Source organism: Mixophyes fleayi, chromosome 1 (genome assembly GCF_038048845.1).
Source record: "Mixophyes fleayi isolate aMixFle1 chromosome 1, aMixFle1.hap1, whole genome shotgun sequence".
Lineage (NCBI taxonomy): Eukaryota > Metazoa > Chordata > Amphibia > Anura > Limnodynastidae > Mixophyes > Mixophyes fleayi.
In genome coordinates this window covers 101,779,508-101,797,556 of record NC_134402.1, presented here as the reverse complement: position 1 = coordinate 101,797,556, position 18,049 = coordinate 101,779,508, and the positions used below count along the sequence as shown (strand labels likewise).

The 18,049-nt window shown below is 39.4% G+C and overlaps 1 protein-coding gene across 1 annotated transcript in view; it reads right to left on the bottom strand.

Annotated features, from left to right (window-relative positions):
- FBXW7 (F-box and WD repeat domain containing 7) overlaps positions 1–18,049 on the bottom strand; it is a 154,012-nt gene that overhangs the window by 84,896 nt on the left and 51,067 nt on the right. Inside the window, exon 2 of the mRNA XM_075198738.1 lies at positions 11,645–12,211. Coding sequence (XP_075054839.1) covers positions 11,645–12,142 — 498 coding nt within the window. The 5' untranslated portion in view covers positions 12,143–12,211. The remainder of the gene's footprint in view (positions 1–11,644; positions 12,212–18,049) is intronic.

Below are 18,049 nucleotides of genomic sequence, written 5' to 3'. Positions count from 1 at the left end.
TGGTGAGAGTAAAACAAAGCTGTTAGACGACATGGGTACGATCTGACTGGTTGCTAAGTGACTGATCACACCATTGTCTATGCAGGTTTCACCCCCAGAGACCTGCACACATTATGAAAGTTAAGGCTGGGATAGAAGAGGACATGAAGAAAGAAACAAAACCACCTTTACTAGAATAAATCATTATGAGCAGATAGAGAAAGAAAAAAAGAAAAATGACAGGCTTGTGAATGCAATAACAAATCCTAATAGCGACACATTAAGCATCAATACAGTCACATTCTAACGCTACCAGTAACAAACACAATTGTCAATAAGGTCCTTTTATATATTCCAGGGAAAAAAAAGTCTCTGCAATAGATATATTTAGGAAAGTAAACAAAAAAAAAATCATCATAAAATACACAGCATTCCTGGAGTGAGTTAGATGATGTCATTTGTTCTATTTGACAAAAAAGCAGAGTGACCTAGAAAGACAAGAAAAAGCCCCCACATAAAACACACAAGGATAAAACACAGTTCCTAGTAAAAAGATGGAAATACATGCCCTCTTGTGGCTGAAACAAGGATTACACTGCATGTTCTGGGTGACAACTAGAGATGGTCACTGACCCCCGTGTTTTGGTTTTGGATTCGGTTTTGGATCTGGATTACCGTCGTGTTTTGGTTTTGGTTTTGGTTTTGCAAAACCGCCATTGCGTGTTTTGGTTTTGGTTTTGGTTTTGTTTGGTTTTGTTTTGCTATTTTTTGGGAAAATCCATGTTTTTGGGCCTAAATTAACCCAATTTAGTGCTCCAACTGTTTTAGAGACAAGTAATCTAATTGTTGAGGTAATAAATCATCCAAAAAAACAGTTTAATTCTTCGTTGGTAGGCCTATTCTACACACAAAACAGATTGTCTTCCTCTCCATCTATGCATATTGGCAATGCAGCCATCGTCTTTGAATGTATATTACACCCTACACTTATAGTTAAATATGTAAAGAAATGGAAAAAGCCAGTTTGGTTTCTGTCTCTCAAGGCCCCCCTCCACTTGTATAAAATACCAAAATATTCAGCCATTATAGACTGTACAATATTAATTGACATGGAGAAAGCCAGTTTGGTTTCTGTCTCTCTAGGCCCCCCTCCACTTGTATAAAATACTAAAAAATTCAGCCATTATAGACTGTACAATATTAATTGACATGGAGAAAGACAGTTTGGGGTCACTCTGTCTCTCTAGGCCCCCCTCCACTTGTATAAAATACCAAAAAATTCAGCCATTATAGACTGTACAATATTAATTGACATGGAGAAAGCCAGTTTGGTTTCTGTCTCTCTAGGCCCCCCTCCACTTGTATAAAATACTAAAAAATTCAGCCATTATAGACTGTACAATATTAATTGACATGGAGAAAGACAGTTTGGGGTCACTCTGTCTCTCTAGGCCCCCCTCCACTTGTATAAAATACCAAAAAATTCAGCCATTATAGACTGTACAATATTAATTGACATGGAGAAAGCCAGTTTGGTTTCTGTCTCTCTAGGCCCCCCTCCACTTGTATAAAATACTAAAAAATTCAGCCATTATAGACTGTACAATATTATGAAAAATGGACAAAGCCAGTTTAGGGTCACTCTGTCTATGACACCCTACCCTTAAGGATAAATTGCCCTAACAGCAGCCTTTCAAGATGGTATGTGATATGGAAATGCCACAAGTCCCTTTCCTCTTTGGGGGTAGATTGCACCCTACACTTACATAGAAAGTTTTAAAAAGATGTTATCGGCATCATCTTCAGCTTCATCCTCACCCTCATCAGTGTGTACGTCATCATCACAGACTATCAATTCATCGCCGCTTGAATCCGCCATTAGAGAACAGTCAGTGCTTGGATGTCTTGGATGGTGAAGGCCTTCCTCGTGGAAGATGTAGTTCATTTTTATAAACATCATTTTCTCCACATTTTTGGGAAGTAACCTTCTACGGCGATCACTGACTAAGTTCCCTGCTGTGCTGAACACTCGTTCAGAGTACACACTGGAGGGTGGGCAGCTTAGGTATTGCAAAGCAAGTTTGTACATGGGTTTCCAAATGGCCTGCTTTTCTTCCCAGTAAGGAAAGGGACTGTCTGACATTTCCATATCAACTACCTCTTGAAAGTAATCCTCCACCATCCTTTGCATGTTTATACTCATATTGGATGGAGATATGGGCAAAGTGACACATTTTTTTGAAAAATCCTTCAAACCAGCCCAGATGTTAAATTGTTCTCGTCTGCCCCCTGTGTCTTCCCTGCTTCTTTTTTGGAAATTTAATTTTTTACGAGCAACAGCTTGAGAAAGTGAAGGAGGACACGTCGTCAAGCCGAGGCCCAGTTCAGCGGCCAACTTGCTGAGCAATAGCTCCTTGCAAAAGTTCACATCTCGCTCATTTACAAGTAAAGACTCAATGTAGGTTTTAAACCTTGGATCAAGCACAGTGGCCAAAACGTACTGATCCGAGTTCAAGATCTTAATAACTCGAGGATCATTGTGAAGCGAATTAAGTACTTGATCGACAAGGCCAACATACTTTGCTGAATTGCTTGCTTTCAGCTCCTCCTTCATTTTCTCAAGCTGCTTTTCCAATAGTCTAATTAAAGGAATGACTTGGCTCAAACTAGCAGAGTCTGCACTGACCTCACATGTCACAACTTCAAATGGTTTCAGCACCTTGCACAGCACTGAAAGGATTCCCCACTGTGCAAGAGTGAAATACATCCCCCCTCCTTTCCCAATGTCATGACTTGTGCAATATGCTTGGATGGCTTTGCGCTGTTCCTCCATCCTCTGAAGCATGTACAGGGTGGAATTCCACCGAGTTACCACCTCTTGCTTAAGTTGGTGGCAGGGCAAGTTAAACTGCTCTTGGAGCTGCTGTAATCTCCTACATGCTGTGGCTGAATGCCTGAAATGGCCTGAAATTTTACGGGCCACCGAAAGCATCTCCTGCACCTCACGGTTATTTCGTAGGAAGCTCTGCACCACCAAGTTGATGGTGTGAGCAAAACAGGGAATATGTTGGAAATCACCCAGCTGTAATGCTCGCACTATATTGTTGGCGTTATCTGAAATGACATACCCTGGGGAGAGTCCGAGTGGTATAAGCCATGCATCAATCACATCTCTCAGTTTGCGTAACAAATTGTCAGCCGTATGCCTGTTAGTGAAGCCGGTGATACAAAGAGTGGCCTGCCTGTGACAAATGTTACGTAGTGGTGTACATGCTGCTGCTGTTCCTGCTGGTGAAGGTGAATGACCAACCCAGTGGGCTGTCACAGTCATATAGTCTTTGGTTTGGCCACTTCCACTTGTCCACATATCTGTGGTTAAGTGAACAGTGGGCAGAATGGCATTTTTCAGCGCAATCTCTACATTTTTACACACTTTTTGGTATAGTTGTGGAATAGCTTTACGGGAGAAATGGTGTCGCGATGGAATTCTGTAACGCGGACACAAAACCTCAATTAACTGTGAAAAACCAGCTGCGTTTATTGTGGAGATTGGACGCAGATCTAACACTAACATTGCAGCCATGGCGTCTGTGATTCGCTTGGCGACTGGGTGACTGCTGTCATATTTGCTTCCCCTCGCAAATGATTGTTTCACAGTTAATTGCTGAAATGTAGGACTGCTCATTTTATTCACCTGCCTCTGGGATGACGATTCACCCCCAGCAGCAGCAACAGCAGCAGCAGGACTAACGCTTTCTTCAGAGGAATCAATAATAGTGCCGGAGTCATCCAGCCTTAAGTGGGATGCCGGGCTAACTCCGAGCGCTACTGAGGATATTGATGAGGATGGTGTGGTGGGTGTATTTTGTAGCCGTCGGTATGTCGGTGAGCGGAGGGTCTTAGCTGATGAGGGAGTGCTTGTATTCTTTTGGGAAGAACTTTCAGCTTTTCCCAACACTTTGCCATGAACTCTCGTTAAATGGCGTAACATAGACGAGGTTCCAAGATGGTTAAGGTCCCTCCCTCGACTGACTGTGGCTTCACATACACTACAAATGGCTATACAATTGTTGTCTGGATTTGGGTAGAAATAATTCCACACATAAGAAGTGGATTTTTTTGTTTTATGCCCAGGCATGACAATGGCCTTTTTCTTGTCACGTGCCAGAACTGCTGCCACTGGTGCAGGACTTACACAAACAACCTCATCCTCATCAACATCCTCATTAGCGCCCTCGTCGCCTACACAAATCTCCCCCTCATCCTCTTCTAATTCCAAAGTGGCATCCTCAATTTGGGTATCACCGGCTACACTCGGGCTATTAAGGCACACATCAGCAGAATGCTCACGATTAGACATCCCACTGTTGGATGGACTCTCCACAGGGATTGTTGTCATTTGTGAATCAGAGCAAATATTCTCCTGTAATGCCTCACTGGTATCTTGCAGCTCAGCTTTGACGCGTAACAGTAGTTGTGCACCAATTGTAGCCTGGGTAACTTTTTGGGATCTGCCACTAATAGCCAAAGGTGAAGGCCTCATTCTCTCTTTGCCACTGCGTGTGTAGAATGGCATGCTTGCAATTTTTTTTTTATCGTCACTTAACTTTTGCTCAGTTACACTTCTTTTTCGCTTCAATACAGTAAATTTTTTTTTGGTTTTTGTTTTTTGCACTAATTTGAAAACACTCTGTTGTTTGACATCGCCTTGGCCAGATGACGTACTGGGAACACTAACATCAGGACTGGTGACAGAACCTGGTTGCTCATTTAGATCATATGTGGACTGCTTTGAATCCATTCTGAGCGCAAACCACTGGGGAGTGCTAAAAATTATTGAGTAGATACTGCTGACAGATATGACTTTTGACAGCCAGAAATATTAATGCACAATTAGGGAGGACACCCCAAAAACACTGAGGAGTGCTAAAAATTATTGAGTAGATACTGCTGACAGATATGACTTTTGACAGCCAGAAATATTAATGCACAATTAGGGAGGACACCCCAAAAACACTGAGGAGTGCTAAAAATTATTGAGTAGATACTGCTGACAGATATGACTTTTGACAGCCAGAAATATTAATGCACAATTAGGGAGGACACCCCAAAAACACTGAGGAGTGCTAAAAATTATTGAGTAGATACTGCTGACAGATATGACTTTTGACAGCCAGAAATATTAATGCACAATTAGGGAGGACACCCCAAAAACACTGAGGAGTGCTAAAAATTATTGAGTAGATACTGCTGACAGATATGACTTTTGACAGCCAGAAATATTAATGCACAATTAGGGAGGACACCCCAAAAACACTGAGGAGTGCTAAAAATTATTGAGTAGATACTGCTGACAGATATGACTTTTGACAGCCAGAAATATTAATGCACAATTAGGGAGGACACCCCAAAAACACTGAGGAGTGCTAAAAATTATTGAGTAGATACTGCTGACAGATATGACTTTTGACAGCCAGAAATATTAATGCACAATTAGGGAGGACACCCCAAAAACACTGAGGAGTGCTAAAAATTATTGAGTAGATACTGCTGACAGATATGACTTTTGACAGCCAGAAATATTAATGCACAATTAGGGAGGACACCCCAAAAACACTGAGGAGTGCTAAAAATTATTGAGTAGATACTGCTGACAGATATGACTTTTGACAGCCAGAAATATTAATGCACAATTAGGGAGGACACCCCAAAAACACTGAGGAGTGCTAAAAATTATTGAGTAGATACTGCTGACAGATATGACTTTTGACAGCCAGAAATATTAATGCACAATTAGGGAGGACACCCCAAAAACACTGAGGTGTGCTACAAATTATTTAGTAGATACTGCTGACAGATATGACTTTTGACAGCCAGAAATATTAATGCACAATTATGGGGGACACCCCAAAAGCGCTGGGGAGTGCCAAATATGAAGAAAAAATAATAAACCTCTATCCTCCTCTCTGCACTAGCGATTTTGGTTAGAGCAATTGCAAGAACAATATGGTATTCTCTGTCCCTGCTCTAATTAGCCTATGACTACACCCTGCTCTCTCCCTCTGTCAAATGGCGATGGATTGCTGTGGAGGCGTGTATTTATAAAGTTGAAGTATCGCGAGAACCGAGTCCCGAGATCCGACGACGTCACAATGACGTTCGGCCTCGATTTGGATTCGGAATGGGCGGGAGAGTACCGAGCTGCTCAGCTCGGTACTCGGATACCCAAAGTTCGGGTGGGTTCGGTTCTCGGAGAACCGGACCCGCCCATCTCTAGTGACAACACACAATTTAAATGGTGTTCTGTATACATTTCATGGCATGTTCTAAGTACCCAAAATACTGTTTGTGTTTGCATTTTTGTTTTTAAAGTAGATAGTTTCAAACATTATACTGAAATATTATATTTACAAGAACTGTTTTGTAGTTTGTCCAGCTCATAAAACTATGGCCTAACACATTTTGTTCACAAGCTATTGCTTTAGAAATCACTGGTGGCACATTTACACTGCAGTATATGGATATTTCATTTCACTATGGTAGAGCAGGCAATGCAAGTTTGCCATCAAACCTACTGACAGTAATAAATCAAGTTTGTCGGTCAGAAAAAAAAAATGGTCCTAATACAATACAATAATACACTTAGGGGCAGATGTAATCAGCCACGAGGTGCCGCAATACACCACTTCTATGTCTGGCTGTGCACATTGATGACTAATATGGTACAGAAATTTCCGCTCATTTTCCCTTGAATGTCTATGAGAAGCGAGGAAAAATTAGTGTAATTGACACATTTGAGCATATTCAATTAAGATTTGCGGGCACACAGGTCCCGGTACCGCAATATGGCAGATTTCTGTGTGTCTCCCTATGAGATGCGCACAGAAGTCCATGATATTGCAGTACCGGAACCTGTGCGCCTGCGAATCGTAATTGAATATGCCCCAATGTGTCTTTGCGTACTGATCATGTCCCCTCATGCCAAACTGAATTTGCCACCATGCCACCATTTTTACATGGTGTATGGCTGTAAACAGTTTACTTACAAACAACTTTTTGTAATAAATGAAGCTTTTACTGTTCTCTACAACACTATTTCATAGTGTTATAAGAAGTTGAGTTGCCCATATCAACCAATCAGGTTATGGTTATCCATTATACTATTGTAGCAAACAAAAATAAAGCAAACAACTTATAACAGCACTGTATTTATAATAAATGACCCCTGTTGTGTCCCTGAATATAGAGCAGCTCACAAAACTCTTGCCAGCATTGTGGGTAGTCAGGTGCACTCTAAAATGAAGAACTTAAAATTCATTGCAAGTTCTGCTGGATATAATATAAAGGCAGAGAGATATATAGTGATAAACAAATGCATCAACTAAGCCCTACTCATAAATATTTTCCTTTTTTTAAAAAGCAAACAAACACTGTCTACAAATAAATCATTTTAACCTTACTTTTACTTTAGGTTTCATCACATAAAATATATTAAGAATCACTTTAATCTCAGATTTACAGTCACTAGTAAGACGTGCCTGATCAGTTGTCAGGTTATCTATGCATCATATACATGGCATGGTTTTATTCATAGTGATTATGTCTATGATAAAGCCCAATATGGTATAACTGTTCCTAGGACCTGGAGCTTCCTCTGAATAGTAATGAAGATCACTATATGTAGGACAAAATATTTCTGTCGCATCAAAAGTTTTGAAATGATTCCAAAGTAAACAGAGTGATATTTTAGATGTGACCTTATGGGAAAAGATCTCCTCTTGTCATAAGTTTCCAAAAGTAAAAACACTGAACAAGAGCATGTGGACAACAACAACAAAAAAAAAAACGGAACTTGACCTTCTGCTCTGAAATGTTTCCATAACTTGCTTTCTCTGGGATATACATCCAGCAGAGAAGACAGACGATTAGAAAAAGTGGAGGGCACAAATGTACACGGAACATTTATCTCTGTCCTCACTGTCCTCACAGTCTCAGCAGAATGCCACATACCAAAAGCATTAATGAAATAGCTAAAAAAAAAAACGTTACTGCATACATATTCATGTTTGTTCTGTTCAAAAATAACCATATGTAGAAGAGTACAATAAGCTGTTGGCTTTTATATTCTTCTGGGTTCTATTAACAGACCTAAACAGTGATTTTTCTAAACAGAACACCCAGTCTAGCTTGCCTGTTACACTAAAAGTGTATCCAACGCCACTTGCAGATGGAAGTCGCAGCCTTCCTGGGACCAGCCGCTATGCACTCTGCACACATGGCATCATCTGCCTGACTACAGCAGGCTCGAAATTTACACCTTTAACACACGTCTCCTATGTATGTCAGGAGCTGGGAATAACTAAACTAACCCTTGATATGTCATCCCTATGGGGGGGAGAATTCAACTGGCCGCGTTACTGTAAAATGTAATGCGGCGTGTGCTCTATTACCATTATTACGGTAATAGTGCGCTGAAATACTGTTATTACGGCAGATTCAATGCCGGCTTTTTGCTCGCAGCTCCCTAAGCCGGGTAAAATTTACCGTAATAACGGTAATAGGTTTAACGATGCGCTCGTTAATAGGGCATTAACGATTATACGGTCAGGGTTTTTGTGAATACTGCCAGGACAGTAACGTATGGACATTGTCCTGTAGGGGATTATAGGACCACTGTATAATTAAAGCACGACAGTGTGTCTGAGCAGGAATATTAAATAAGTTGTGTGCATGAGGCGATATTCAAATCTATAAATATTACTGTCTTCTACAGTTATTTACAGAATGAGCCCTATGATACACAAGAGAGATGTGCAGCTTTTGTCAAACTGTTCAGACAAGGACAAAAGAAAGCTCTTGCCTTTGACAAAGCACACAAAAGAATAGGTGTTATATCACTAGTGCTGCTGGACGCTTTATAAGCAGCATGAGCCCTGACACTGCAGGATAGAACTGGGATAGGCACTTCCAAGGTTATGGCACATTTTAACTGGGAAGGGAATACAACAATTTGTCTGAAATAAAGAAATACACTGTATTCTATGTGAGACACATACATTAAAAAAATAAAAATATGTAGCTCAAGTTCAGAATCAGAGCAAATAGTACTTAGCAAAGCAGCTCTAGGAGTTCAGCAATAACCCCTAACCCCCCCTCACGACCCTGGTGTCTGAAGGACTCTAACCCAAACACATTTAGCTGTGCTCAAAGCAGGTTTTATTGAAAACCGTTCAGCAAGTCACAGACATCAGTTACACTGCGCTAGAAACAGACCGGGGGTAATGTACACCAACCAGATGACTGGAGAGCAGAGTTGCCATTGACAGTATAGTTGACAGCCTGCTGGGCTCCACTGATATCGTTAGGAATAGAAAAATATGTGCATGTAACAGCCAGGAAGCAGATAGAGAAGCATTATTACAAGCATCCATATACAGAACACACGCGTGCCCATACAGCGGATTTATGGGCTTTACAATAGCAGCTTTAAAAACACATGTATGAATGTGAAACATCTAGCCTGCCATGACCTTCCCATACTCTGACGACAGCTTGTTCATGCTTTCTCATCCTGATGAATGGGACAATTTCATTTAAGCTCTGTGAGATTTAATAGTTTTAACAGTGTTTATTTAGGTTACAAACAATAAGTACAGAGACATATTATTGTAAGTCTGAACTCATGTACTAAACTTAAGAGAACTGGTATTGTGTGTGTGCATACATTCTTCTGCCTGCTGGTTGTAGTATAAAACATAGAGAGCTCCACATATACAATCATCCTGTTTTTCAGTGATTACATTATTAGTCCATTTAACATGTAACCCATCCTGACTATAGGAATATTGGGGCAACCCCACCTGCTCTGCCTGTGGGTTGGCAGCAAAGCCATTTATGATATTTACACTAAGGGTCACTATCAGGGGGTACAGCAGTATGAGACCTCACCAGCCCTGGTCCCAAACTGATTTATTAGGGATGAGGGTCATTTCTAGGCAGCAGCTCCTGAGATGTGAGGAGTGGGAAGAGGTCACCGCTCTGAATTAAGGGATGAGGCCACCTGACACCCCCCCCCCCCATGGAGGTAGCACACTCGCCTCCACTCCAAAGATGTTGAGGCCACACACCTGCCACCATTTGTTCAAGTCCCAACCCCCCAAGGTACAGATCTTCCAAAAAGAGATGTGCTTAGCTGCCGGACACAGAGCTGCAAAAAGGTAGAAAGGTTCCCTGCAGCACAGCTAACGTCATTTAACTAATAGAATCACAACGCTGTCAATGGAGAACAGCCAAACAGAGATAGCAAGCTGAAGCAGAGAGGTAAGTAAACTGGATAGTATTGGGGAGGAGGGGGGGTTAAAAAGGAAAATGTTGGGTAGAGGATCATTTTAAAAATGTAGGTGTGGTTAGAGAAGGAAGGAGGGGAGCCATGTCTGTTACATTTGAACTGGGCCCACAATTTCTGGTGGCAGCCCTGGGTACACTTATATGCTAGTCAAGTACAACACAGTTACAGACATAGGCAGCAGAAAGAGTAACTATTGCTCCATCTGAACGGGTACACTGAATAGATGACAGTCAGACAGGACAATTTGGCACAGACATAGCTGAAATATTCTCACCTGCCCAGTTGTGGGGTTGTTTAGAGGGTCAACTAAAAGTAGGCATCAAAAATTCAATTATTTTATTACCAAGATGTGTAAATTGCTAGGGGAATGGTAAATAGAAGATTTTCAAGCTTGTAATATTAAACAGGATGTGCAAAAACACAAGGAATTGTAGACTCTATATAAGAATGCAGCCAAGATCACTGCAGTGTTAGAGCAAGAAGACAAAACTAGACAGGAAAGTCAGATTAGTATTTAAGGTTAAGATGTCATTAATCTAGAGTTTATTGTTACTTTCAAATCTTACCATTAAAAAAAACAGAGAATCAGCCTTGTGCCGCATGTTCTTATTATTGTATCATTACTCTAATTGTAACTTTTACATGCACCCGTTGAAAGTAAAAAGTTTTTAAAAAACAAACAAACAAGAAAACACCAACATAGAAAACAGAAACAATGCACTCTAACCTCAAACATTTAATTTGCCTAAGTGTGCTTAGTACAGGGAAATGCATATGCCTTTGTAGGGCTGAACACAATTATGGAGCAGGCAAACAATGACACACCCAATGACACTGGTAGGCCATGTCCCAGCCGCAATCAGTTGTATGATCATATATGACAAAGAACGGCAGTAAGGTTGTGTAGTAAATATTGGGATTCATAGGAGACACACAAATAATATCAATTTAGTAAATTAAAGTTTCTGTTATGGAAACTAGGAAACTCCCTAGGACTAACAATTAAAAAAAAATTCATCTTAATGAAAATATAAAGTAAAGAATGGTGTGGCTTTAAGTTATCCTGACATTTCCAAACTTGAATTTTGCTCTATCACCATGTATTAAAGTGATGTATTAATTACTATTAACCTCACAGTAACATCAAATATCAACAGTTTACTGCAAATAAAAAATATATGCATTCCTACCTTTGTCAATGACAAGCTATAGGAAAACCACATTAGTTAAGAAAATTGAAAATGTGAGTGCACAAAAAAACTATACTGTAGGTGCGGTTAGTAGTCATATTGATACTGGAACATTGAAGACACTCACCTTTGTTTTTGTGTGGAAAGGAGAGGGCTTATGGTGTAGGGATACGTCCATTATACTATTGGAATTAGGAATATCACTGCCATTTCTATGTTCACCCTCTCTACTGCTGTCATCAGACTGATCAAAGTTATCACTATCCTGGTCCATCTCCTCTTCATCTTCATCATCACAACCATGCTCCTCGTCCTCCTCATCTTCTTGCTGCTCATTGTCCTCAGGTTGGTCCTCAGACTCCTGATCTGCTACAACACAGCTGTTATTGTTCTCTTCCAACAGCTCCGGCTGGGGGTCACTCCGCTCCACGCTTCCAGGGCCATCCACCTCGCCATTCACCACTATGTGCTCTTCCTCTTCTTGCTGTCTCGAATGCTGCTGTTCCTCCTCCTCCTCAACTCTGTTCATTTGCTCCTCATCTGCTTGACTGGAGGAAGCATTACCTCGCACAGAACCACCAGTACGTCGCCTCTTGCTGCCCCCAGACAGCAGTTCCTGATTCATTTCCAAAAGCCAGCTTGCTACTTCATGGACGTTCGCTAGACTGTGTGGAGAGGCAAATGTTCTCACATTCTGCACAAAAAGAAAAAAGGAATTACTGTACATTCCCCCGTATTTGATACATCAATCAGCAATTCATTAAAAACTCACAATTTAATGCAAGGCAGTTGGTTTTTCTTTTTTTTTTTTAAATTGTGTTAATCAATTTCATTTATGGGCGCATGATGGTCAATACAACATGAAAAACACACATACCTGCCTCAAAAAATCAACTCTAAAACATATAAGCATGCAATAAATGTGATAAAAGGATACAAACACATTTTACTACTTATACTGACTAAGCTGGTGATCACAGATCTTTCTCATGCCCCCAAGTTCCAGGAAGATAACTGTATAAAACACATTTTTAATTCATAGATGTAAATGATCACATTCAGCATGCGTTTCCAGCCCTACGAACTACAAAGAAACAACTCCAAAGAGAAAGTGGTTTATTTGTCCACCTAGCCCTTTACAAAACTTAAAATAACCGATTGATTTATGGTATAAACTGTGGGATGTTGACAAGTACAACTTAAAGAACACAATTAGGAGCAATTAGCTTGGCACAGATGGGATACACAGGTTAGAGTGCCTAACTGACTAGTACTGCTTCTGTAACCCCGCACACAGACTATTCCAGCTGACACACAAGGCAATGCTTGCTGAAGAAATGGCTGTCAGGATGCGACACTGACATCCAGAAACTCCACCCAAATTCAGCAAAAAAAAAAAGACTCCTATATTGCTAATGCAGAAAATATATTGCACTAGATAATGCAGACATATTGGCTAATGCATGTGATGGATCGGGTTTGCAGTTTAAGGGCTCTGTCCTCATCTAACAACATTACTGCTGCACAAGTAACTTGGCTGCCTTCATACCTACAATTATGCAAATCGACAGTACACTTTAAAGAGGCCACATATGGCACTGCTTAACTGAATATTTTTTATGGAGATCACTACATCCTGCCAGAGGTTCAGTTAAGTAAAATATCTGAATCGGCTTACTACCTAAAATAGTAACGTCTCTGACTCCCTTAGTTGTGCTAGTTGAAAAATCTGGGAAAACGCAGCAAAGCTGAACACATTCCTGGAATTCTATGCTACACATTAAGGACAAGTACACTGAGGAGCAGCTCATAACCTGAAAGACTACACAGACTGCACCATTGCATACACTCATCTTATAAAAAGAGGAACAACTTACTGCAGCTATTATGCTAAAGCTTCTGATAAAGAAAACAATGCCATGCCAAACCTGCTATGGCAGTGGGAGGACCATATCCTTGCATGAATAAGACGCAAAACAAAACATTATACGTAAATTGAGGAAATCTATAAGTGCCCTAATAAGTCTCAATCTTTGTGAACAGAGTATAAAAAATGGATATATAGGACTGATAAGCCTGTGATGGCAAGATACAGGCAGCATTACACTGGAAAAGCCCATATCTAGTGTGGTAAGTACACAGTGCACATCTCACACATCCCCTGAAACCAACAGACCATAACAGAACATTGCTACCTAGTGGTCAAAACTATGGAAAAACACATTTTTCTTGCCAATAACCTTTTTTAGTAATGGGAATAATCTTCTCTTAATTGGCAACAAGAAAGGAAATGATTTACATCATACAGTAGGCTTCAAACACCAGAGCTCTGTGCAATAGAGAGCATTCATACATATTTCAATGTTAATATCAACAATATCAACAGTGTATAGTATACAATAAGCAGCACAGTATACATATATCTCAACTTGTAAAAGTGAGCTTAAACGCAAAAACTAACAATTTCACATATGAAACATTAACTTGAGGCTGCGTACACAGGCACTGATAAACCATACCTGATTAAAGCATAGGCACAACCTTTTACGTTGTCGTTGCTTTTAACAGAGTGAATGTACCTAAAGAACACTTCCATAGAACTCCATTATATTTTATGGAGCGCTAGCATTAGGAAATGGTATAGGCAATGTAAGAAGGTAAGAATGTGTTTGTATTAAGGGCCAATTGTTTAAATTATTTTTGGACTATCATTAAAGCATGTTTAACAGAGTATAAGAAAGTGCATTAAACGCACGAAGGTAACACCAGTCTGTACAAAGTCTACAACACCTGGTACAGTCCACTGCAGATCTGTTAAATACTGTAACAGTGTTGCCTAGCCACTCATTAACACACAGCTATGTTGTAGAATGCAATACAGAGCAAAAAGCTGAAATTTCAGTCTTGGATACTAGCCTTGCCCTGGGGTAAGGATATATCAAACTGCCCCAATATGTCTGCAGAGCTTGCCCATCACTCCCATTGTACTAACTCAGCTAAAGACAGACATCCCTCCTTCTACACCTGGGGGAACAGAACATGATAAACACAGATACAATATGAACTCAAGCTGTCATGTATATAATTCAGCTCAGAAACATACAGCCTTTGATATAAAGTAATAGTAAATAGTAGCTTTACTTGCCATTTAATAATAAAAAAGTTCTAGTAACATAAGCAACAAACAAATCAGTCCTGACCACTATTTCTCCATGCAGTTGTCAAGATATGAGAAGACGTTAGATTGTTTGCCATCTGAACTGAAAAGCTAAAACAAGCAAAAACTATAAACAAGCCTGAGGCGGTCAGCCTGTAAACGTGTGGTTATGCAGGGCCTTTTGGGAACATGGGAGAAGTAACTCTTCTGCTGAATTAAGTCTGTAAGAGATCTTATTTAAACAGTCTAGTAAGCACCTGGGATTGTATTATTGCATTTTACTGTAAAAGCTAAAGAGTAAACTGAAGAAATAAATGTTAATGACTACACAAAAAGGCAGTTCGTGGTCACTTCTGACAGCTTGACAGTGATCCAATCAATTTCTATTAAAAAAAATAAATATCAGATATTGTGCTAATTTCGGAATCACCAACAGCGATATCAGGCCAATTGTTGTGCATGTGGTTAACCTTACAAAGCATGAGCGCTAGAAAGGAAAAGGAAAAGAAAAAAAAAAAAAAACAGGAAACACTGCTAGAAACCTCAACTTGTTAACAAGTTACATAAAAGCATTTAAATTAAATCAAGCGCGGGAAAAAAAAAAAAAGTCAACAGCTACCATACACAGATCACAGCAAATGACCGGCTAACTCTCATTGTAATATTTGTCCTCGAGCTCACAGAGCTCGTCCACACCAATAGAATACCAAACAGAATGCAAAGTAGGTATATCTATGGGTAAATACAGCATATAAGAGATTGCCATCTGCACCATTTTCTTACATCAGCATATGCAGAAGGCCACACAACCTACAAACAGGTCCTCGTCTTGAGCAATTTAGATATATACACATTGTGCTACATAGGAATGCTGCACAAGTATTCTGCTCATGAGGAAAAGTCCATAGAGTTGCTTATACTACTATTATCTACAGTTTTTGGTGTGTCTTTTGAGGGACCTTATAAAAAAAATAAGCATTGTCTAAATTAAATACTTTATAAACCTAAAACATTGCAGGGGAATAAATAGTACTTTGGACTAACGAAAACATCTTATTTTTTATTAATGAGGGTGGTGGATTTATTATGGTTTGTGGTTATGACCGTATTATTCTGTGGGTGGAAGTAGAAAACTGATTCAACTCAATACAGAAAAACTGATCTTTGGACAGGTTGGCTATTTCAGCAATGGAATGGACTTTGCAGTCCCCAAGGCCAAAATATTATTCAAATCTACAGCACATGCAAGAAGGCCCAATAATATTTTCAAGGAAGAATCATCTAAGGAATAGTGGGAAAAAATCCTAAAAGACAAAAATATACATTCTTCGCTAGAAACATGAAATGTTTAGACATTTATGTTTGCAAGTACTGGATATAACGGTACACAAACCTTAGCATATGCCATATTCAATGTGGTTATGTGGTTTAAATGTGTTAATAGCTACAAATAAAAATAAGCCAAAAGTACAATTTAAGTTTAAAAGAGTAGAGTTATTCATACATAAAAAATGATAAATTATTAATATATAAGGACTTAAACCAGATCTACTGTCATGATGTTGTCTTTTACAATGGGCAGTACAGTGTTTTTACTAAAACGGAAATCATTTTTTCCCACCAGATGAAATACTGATAAAAGTGAATGACTACTGCTATAGGAATGACTTTCACAAAAAAAAAGATAATTTAAGTTTGCACTCTGTAGAGAACTTCTTAATGTGGGCTGAGAAAGATGCCTGTGTTTATAATGTTTTATAATCACAAAAAGTAAGAAATATAACATGCAGTGTGCAGCAACCCATTGTGTGCCGAGAGCTATCCACAATTAACAGGCTGCTTTCCCAGTACATACGTGTGTGGCTAAATCAAATATTTAGGCCAAATATGCATATACAACAGGGGATCATTAGATGGCTTGGACCGGATGATGACCGCATGCACTGAAAGATGCAGGAACTGTCCAAACACAGTTATCATTTGTCCATTTGCCCCTAATGACACCTCATAATACACTATCACAGTAAGCAGGATCTGCCCATACACAATGAAAATTACTGTCAATTAGGGATAACACAGGCTAAAAGCCTGAAAAGTAAAATATAATAATAATAATAATAAAAAAAAGAGCACGTAAGTCTGAAGTACTTGACTAATAGGACTCAATGTACCCCTCCCCCCATGTCTTTCCTTCCCTTTTTACTATGTGTGACTGTATAACTTAATAACTTATGGTATAAACGTATTAAAAGAAAATAGCGCAGGGCGCTTATGTATATAATTGCCAATGCACTTATTATTGATATAGTGTATATTTAGATATAGGAAACCGTTATTTCTGAGACCAGGGTAGAAAATTAGATTTTTCTGTTTTAACCTTTCTAGAGGAAAGGTCTTATTTCTGATGTATATGTCTGATACAATAAGCCTTTGTTTTGAAAGCCTTTTGTATATCTTGGTGTAAGGAAATGTCTTGTTTTGGGGTTTACAGCTTTTCCTGGGGAATTATTTTATTTGGAGGAAATGTGTATTCTGCAACTGTTGGAAGAAGGACTCATGCTAATATCGTGCTAATTAGACCTTTTGATGTGTGAGGGTCATAGGAAGATGTAATTAGACTTGCTGTCCACTGTAAGCTGCAGGATATCACAGCAAGGTTTTAAGATAGCACAGATAAGCGTAAGTATTGCTAGCTTTGCAATGCATGTAAATCCACGTTTGTGTAAAAACATTGCATCCTGATTCTAAAAATAGCCCTTGTCCAAATCAGTATAAAAAGCACTATCTTTTACACTGAAATGTATCATTCTGATGTTCCATCTGACCCGATCACTTGGGACCTTCAACCAGTGTGAGAGCAAATAAATATCACTCTGCTTCAAGACCCTGCTTGACATGTTCTTCAATATTGCTGTAATCCTGTGACCTGCAGATTAGACCCTAAATCTAATCCGTTCTCTGGCTATTACTGAGGTTTGGACCCAAGCTGGAATAACCAAAGGGGATGGTAGCAAAGCAAGCCCATCTGGTTCCCAGCAACAACAGACAGGGTGGCATAGACTGTCTATCCTGTCACACCATGTATGTTGCTTTCATACCTAAAATTTTAATAAAAATGTAATTTGTTTAAAAAAAAAAAAGGAGCACATAAAAAAAGGGACGTTAAAAGGGAGCGTGAACTAGAAAACAAAAAACTAAAAAGAAACCTTTACATAGCTAAACACAAGTATTCTGAGCTTATTGAATGCTAAAGGTGACAGGACCTACTTATAGACTAGAGCATTTATGAAAAGCGAATGCTGGAAAAAAAATCTCCTTGTGATGTTAACCATGAGTGAGATTTGGTTAATGGTGGTAAGGAGTTTATGAGGCATT